Raw genomic sequence first — 6,660 nt, 5'->3', positions numbered from 1 at the left:
CGACGTAGAGTCGAAGAGAGACGAAGAATTGGGGATTGGAAGGCTAAAACTATACTAGACTAGAACTACTCCTAGAATAAAATGTGAATAGAAGATGTATTGATTCGATTGTTGATGATTACAAATCGGCCGTAGACCTCTCTATTTATAGAGGAGGGGGGCTGGACCCTTTACAAACTAATTTCCGAGCTTATCCCATGATTTTAGCTAACAACCATAGCACAAAACTCGGAACTCTAATCTGTTCTGCGCACGCGCGGACCGTCCGGCCCACAGGCGCGGACCGTCCGGACCGCGGACTGTCCGGCCTCCGGCTCATTTTGGTGTCAAACAAGAAGCTAGACACTGCATGGCTGCAGTGCAAACTACACTAAACCTTTACAAAAGAAAAGCAGTACTGGGAACTAGGTGAGGTCTACGATGGTTCCGGCGTGCGCGAGCACATCGACGTTCCTGAAGAAGCGATCCATCATTAGCAGGAGAACGTCGGTGGTGAGCAGGCTGTCGGAGCCGGCGCAGTGCGCGCGGCCGGCGGCGCGCTTGACGCCGAGCGCGGTGGCCACCTGCTCCAGCCCCCCGCGCAAGGCGCAGCATCTGGCGAGGTGCTTCACGTCGAACACACTGTGTCCGAACAGCCGACGGACCAGGGCGAGGAAGCCGTCCAGCGTGTCCGGCAGCGGCTGGCCGCCGGTGAGCGCCTTGGCGAGGTACCCGAAGTCGTACGAGCCCGAGAAGGCGGTCCAGGTGAGCCACCCGCAGGCGAGGCCGCTGCGGCGGAACCCGGCGGCGAAGTCTTCGGGGTCGATGCCGAACTCGTTCAGCATGGCGAAGTCCATCCCCTGCTCGCGGAGCATGGCGATGGAGGCCGGCGCGTGCGGGTGAAGCGCGGGGTCGAAGCCCCGGATGTTGAACTGCCACGCGATGGGGAACCGGCCGGCGGGGCCCGACAGCGCGATCCCGACCTGCAGCAGCTTGAGGTCGTCTACGTTCCGCTTCACCAGCTCGTAGCTCTCCCGCGGGCCGCGCATGTACCGCGGCATGTCCGAGTCGTGTACCGCGCCGGGGAACTCGGTGTCCAAGCAAACGCAGGGGTAGCGCGGCAGCACCGCCGATAGGTTGGAGAGCTCTTCGTCGAAGTTGCTGGCCCAAACGTCGCGCACGGCGGCGTTCATCGACGCGCCGATGGACGTGAAGACCAGGGGTGGCGCCATGACGTAACGGGGACGGCTGCATGGCGGTGGCGGCTCGTGGATGAGTTCTGACTTGGAGTACATCGGCATTGCTTCAGGTGGCTGTGCCTTGTCGAGACGTTTTGATCTTGGAACGTGGGCGTGGTGCCCTGGTTTTATAGGTAGGGGCAGTCGGACATCACGGGCGTTCGGACATCATCGGCGAAGCGGACCACCTTTCGTCAAAGTTTGCAACAGATTTTCTACAGTAACAGAACAGTCGCCCAGGTTGGTTTTCTTCCGTCCCTATCACATCGGACTCAGAGCACAGAACAGGCATCATGCGAGGCTAAACAAAATCGGTAGATAAGAAAAGATTATTGCATATAGAAATTAGTGATCGTAATTAGAATGTCAATGTACACCCTTCATTTTGAATATTTTTATTATACTCGTCAACTTGTTTTTTTTATACTGGATCTACAGGTATTTCATCCAGATTATATACTCTTCCAATATTTAATTGTTATAGAATTTTTGTTATGCAATGGTTGGCCGAAGCAGGCTAAGAGTGGGTTGTTTTAGACTCTCCATAAATGCGCTATAACATTTCGTATCCTAAATTTTAGGGGGATTCTCGTCTTACACGTCCAATGGTGCCCTCTAAATCTAAGAGACGCGGTTGGATTCTCATATATAGAGTTTCTCTCTCCTCTAACCATTTTAATACTTTAAAAAATAGATCTAACAAAACTAAAATATGTATAATATATTTAAAAGTATGACAAATACATACGTACAAAAAATAAAAGTAAAATATGTCTCCTATATAGGTGTTTTCACATGGAAGACGCTTGTCGGGGACCATAATTAGGGGTACCCTCAAGACTCCTAATTCTCAGCTGGTAACCCCCATCAGCATAAAGCTGCAAAGGCCTGATGGGTGCGATTAGTCAGGGATCAGTCCATTCGAGTGACTTGATCATGCCTCGCCCGAGCCTAGCCTCGGACAAGGGCAGCCGACCCCGGAGGATTTCCGTCTCGCCCGAGGCCCCCCTCCAACGGCGGACACATCTCCGGCTCGCCCGAGGCCCTGCCTTCGCTAAGAAGCAACCCTGACTAAATCGCCGCACCGACCGACCAAATCACAGGAGCATTTAACGCAAAGGTGGCCTGACACCTTTATCCTGACGCACGCCCCCCGGCAGAGCCGAAGTGACCGCCGTCACTTCACCGCTCCACTGACCGGCCTGACAGAAGGACAGCACCGCCTGCGCCACTCCGACTACAGTGCCATTTGACAGAGTGAGACTGACAGGCAGTCAGGCCCTGCCAAAGGCACCATAGGAAGCTCCGCTCCGCCCGACCCAGGGCTCGGACTCGGGCTAAGTCCCAGAAGACGGCGAACTCCGCTCCGCCCGACCCAGGGCTCGGACTCGGGCTAAGACCCGGAAGACGGCGAACTCCGCTCCGCCCGACCCAGGGCTCGGACTCGGGCTAAGTCCCGGAAGACGGCGAACTCCGCTCCGCCCGACCCAGGGCTCGGACTCGGGCTAAGACCCGGAAGATGGCGAACTCCGCTCCGCCCGACCCAGGGCTCGGACTCGGGCTCAGCCCCAGAAGACGACGAACTCCGCTTCGCCCGACCCCAGGGCTCGGACTCCGCCCTGGCCTCTGCCGAACTACCTCCGCCTCGCCCGACCCAGGGGCTCGGACTCGGCCTCGGCCATGGAAGACAGACTCGACCTCGGCTTCGGAGGAGCCTCCACGTCGCCCAACCTAGGGCGCAGGCCAGCCACGTCAACAGGAAGCGCCATCATCACCCTACCCCGAGCTGACTCGGGCCGCAGAGAACAAGACTGGCGTCCCATCTGGCTAGCTCCGCCAGATAGGCAATGATGGCGCCCCGCATGCTCTGTGACGACGGCGGCTCTCAGCTCTCTTACGGAAGCAGGAGGACGTTAGCAAGGACCCAACCGCTCCGACAGCTGTCCCTCCGCCAGGCTCCGTCGCTCCTCCGACGGCCACGACATCACACCAGCTGGGTGCCAAAATCTCTCCGGCTGCCACATTGGCATGTACTTAGGGCACTAGCTCTCCCCCGCTAGACACGTAGCGCTCTGCTACACCCCCATTGTACACCTGGATCCTCTCCTTACGCCTATAAAAGGAAGGACCAGGGCCCTCTTAGAGAGGGTTGGCCGCGCGGGGACGAGGACGGGGCAGGCGCTCTCTTGGGGCCGCTCGCTTCCCTCTCCCGCGTGGACGCTTGTAACCCCCTACTGCAAGCGCACCCGACCTGGGCGCGGGACGAACACGAAGGCCGCGGGATTCCCACCTCTCTCACGTCAGTCTCCGGCCGCCTCGCTCCTTTCCCCCCTTCGCGCTCGCCCACGCGCTCGACCCATCTGGGCTGGGGCACGCGACACTCACTCGTCGGCCCGAGGGACCCCCCGGTCTCGAAACGCCGAAAGTTGGCGCGCCAGGTAGGGGCCTGCTGCGTGTTGACGAACAGCTTCCCGTCAAGCTCCAGATGGGCAGTCTCCAGCAACCTCTCCGACCCGGGACGGTGCTCCGTTTCGGGAGCCTTGAGTTCATGTCCTTCGACGGCAGCTACGACATGATACTCCTTCCACCGCCGCACGACAACGACAATGGCGGCCGACAGCCCGCCCGCCGACGGCGGAATCGACGACGTCTTCCCCGCGTGGTGGAAGAACAACATTCGAGCTCGCCCCGTCCTCTCCCCCGCCAACGGAGGAGGAGGCGGGGCAACCAAGGTCAAGCAGGAGGCCGCGCCTTGCCGGCTGTCGAGCGAGTCAACGTCCCCAGCGCCCCAACGGGAGGCGCGTCGGGCGTTGACCCCGTTTGAGACGAAGGCGAGCGCCGTCTCCCCGCTACACACCAATTCCGAGCAAGCGGACGACGCCAGCGCGCTCGCGGAGAGCTTGCAGGATGTCGCCCTCGTACCTGAGACGACGGTGCAATCAGTCCCCGACGTGACTTCATCGCCGCTCGACGACCAAAAGGTACCAACCGATCCCCATCCTACGTCATTTGGACTCAGCCTCAACTCGCCTAGCGACCTCGCTTTGGCAGGCGCCCCCGTAGAGGCAAGTTCAAACCCTCTGGGGTTTCGCATGCGGTCGCCTTGGGACCGGTTGACGGACGTCTCGACCTACGGGCCCTCTGGGTCCGAGGAAGATGACGATCCCAACATCTGTTGGGATTTCTCTGGACTTGGCAACCCCAGTGCCATGCGGGACTTCATGACCGCATGTGACTACTGCCTCTCCAACTGTTCCGACGGTAGCCGCAGCCTCGACGACGAGGACTGCGGCCCAAGCCGCGAATGTTTCCACGTCGATCTAGGGGGTCCCTCCGAAGGCAATCATCTCGGCATGCCGGAGGACGGTGATCTCCCTAGGCTGGTGCCTCGCGCTGACATCCCGTGGGAGCTAGTTGTTGTCCCCGTTCCGGCGGGGGGTCACGACCCACAGCTCGAGCAAGTCCGCGGGGCGCTGGCCAGGCTCGACGAGGGAGCAGGAGCGCTTGAGCCGATCCGCCGGGACGTCGGGCTGGCATGGGCGGGCCAACCCCCGGCCGGAGAAATACGTCACCTGCCCCAGGGTCTCCAGCACCGCGTCGCCGACGACGTCAGGGTCAGGCCGCCGCCCGCATCCAGTGCGGTCGGTCAGAACCTGGCTGCAGCAGCGATGCTTCTCCACGCGATGCCGGAGCCATCAACCACCGAGGGTCGGCGAATCCAGGGGGAGCTCAAGAATCTCCTGGAAGGCGCCGCGGTCCGACGGGCCGAGAGCACTGCCTCCCGAAGGCAGGGATACCCCTCGGAACCTCATGCCGCGACTTCCCGATTCATGCGGGAAGCCTCGGTCTACACCGGGCGCACACGCAACACCGCGCCTGCGGCCCCGGGCCGCCTCGACAACGAGCACCATCATCGCGACCGTCGGGCCCATCTCGACGAGAGGGTGCGCCGAGGCTATCACCCCAGGCGTGGGGGACGCTACGACAGCGGGGAGGATCGGAGTCCCTCGCCCGAACCACCCGGTCCGCAGGCCTTCAGCCGGGCCATCCGACGGGCACCGTTCCCGACCCGGTTCCGACCCCCGACTACTATCGCAAAGTACTCGGGGGAAACGAGACCAGAACTGTGGCTCGCAGACTACCGCCTGGCCTGCCAACTGGGTGGAACGGACGACGACAACCTCATCATCCGCAACCTCCCCCTGTTCCTCTCCGACACCGCTCGCGCCTGGTTGGAGCACCTGCCTCCGGGGCAGATCTCCAACTGGGATGACCTGGTCCAAGCCTTCGCCGGCAATTTCCAGGGCACGTACGTGCGCCCCGGGAATTCCTGGGACCTCCGAAGCTGCCGACAGCAGCCGAGAGAGTCTCTCTGGGACTACATCCGGCGATTCTCGAAGCAGCGCACCGAGCTGCCCAACATCACCGACTCGGATGTCATCGGCGCGTTCCTTGCTGGCACCACCTGCCGCGACCTGGTGAGTAAGTTGGGTCGCAAGACCCCCACCAGGGCGAGCGAGCTGATGGACATCGCCACCAAGTTCGCCTCTGGCCAGGAGGCGGTCGAGGCTATCTTCTGAAAGGACAAGCAGCCCCAGGGCCGCCCATCGGAAGATGCTCCCGAGGCGTCTACTTTGCGCGGCGCCAAGAAGAAAGGCAAGAAGAAGTCGCAAGCGAAACGCGACGCCACCGACGCAGACCTTGTCGCCGCCGCCGAGTACAAGAACCCTTGGAAGCCCCCTGGAGGTGCCAACCTCTTCGACGAGATGCTCAAGGAGCCATGCCCCTATCATCAGGGGCCCGTCAAGCACACCCTTGAGGAGTGCGTCATGCTTCGGCGCCACTTCCACAGGGCCGGGCCACCCACGAAGGGTGGCAGGGCCCGCGACGACGACAAGAAGGAAGATCACCAAGCAGGAGAGTTCCCCGAGGTCCGCGATTGCTTCATGATCTACGGCGGGCATGCGGCGAATGCCTCGGCTCGGCATCGCAAGCAAGAGCGCCGGGAGGTCTGCTCGGTGAAGGTGGCGGCGCCAGTCTACCTAGACTGGTCCGACAAGCCCATCACCTTCGACCAAGCTGACCACCCTGACCACGTGCCGAGCCCGGGGAAATACCCGCTCGTCGTCGACCCCATCGTCGGCGACGTCAGGCTCACCAAGGTCCTTATGGACGGGGCAGCAGCCTCAACATCATCTACACCGAGACCCTCAGGCTCCTGCGCGTCGATTTGTCCTCCGTCCAAGCAGGCGCTGCGCCCTTCCACGGGATCATTCCTGGGAAGCGCGTCCAGCCCCTCGGACGACTCGACCTTCCCGTCTGCTTCGGAACGCCCTCCAACTTCCAAAGGGAGACTCTGACGTTCGAGGTGGTCGGGTTCCGAGGAACCTACCACGCGGTACTGGGGAGGCCATGCTACGCGAAGTTTATGGTTGGGCCCCAA

At 61.3% G+C, this 6,660-nt stretch overlaps 1 protein-coding gene across 1 annotated transcript; it reads right to left on the bottom strand.

Annotated features, from left to right (window-relative positions):
* Window positions 1-404: 404 nt before the first annotated feature.
* Window positions 405-1,222, bottom strand: LOC103639808 (probable CCR4-associated factor 1 homolog 11). Its single transcript, XM_008662512.3, has one exon. It carries the CDS (start codon window positions 1,209-1,211, stop codon window positions 405-407), a length of 807 nt encoding a protein of 268 aa, XP_008660734.1. The 5' UTR covers window positions 1,212-1,222.
* Between the last annotated feature and the right edge of the window lie 5,438 nt (window positions 1,223-6,660).

This window comes from Zea mays, chromosome 9 (genome assembly GCF_902167145.1).
Source record: "Zea mays cultivar B73 chromosome 9, Zm-B73-REFERENCE-NAM-5.0, whole genome shotgun sequence".
NCBI lineage: Eukaryota > Viridiplantae > Streptophyta > Magnoliopsida > Poales > Poaceae > Zea > Zea mays.
The sequence above is the reverse complement of the archived record's forward strand: the minus strand, read 5'-3'. Positions and strand labels throughout refer to the sequence as shown.

Bases quoted from the DNA above. Each gene is read 5' to 3' on its own strand.
- LOC103639808 (XM_008662512.3), bottom strand. From the start codon at position 1,211: ATGGCGCCACCCCTGGTCTTCACGTCCATCGGCGCGTCGATGAACGCC.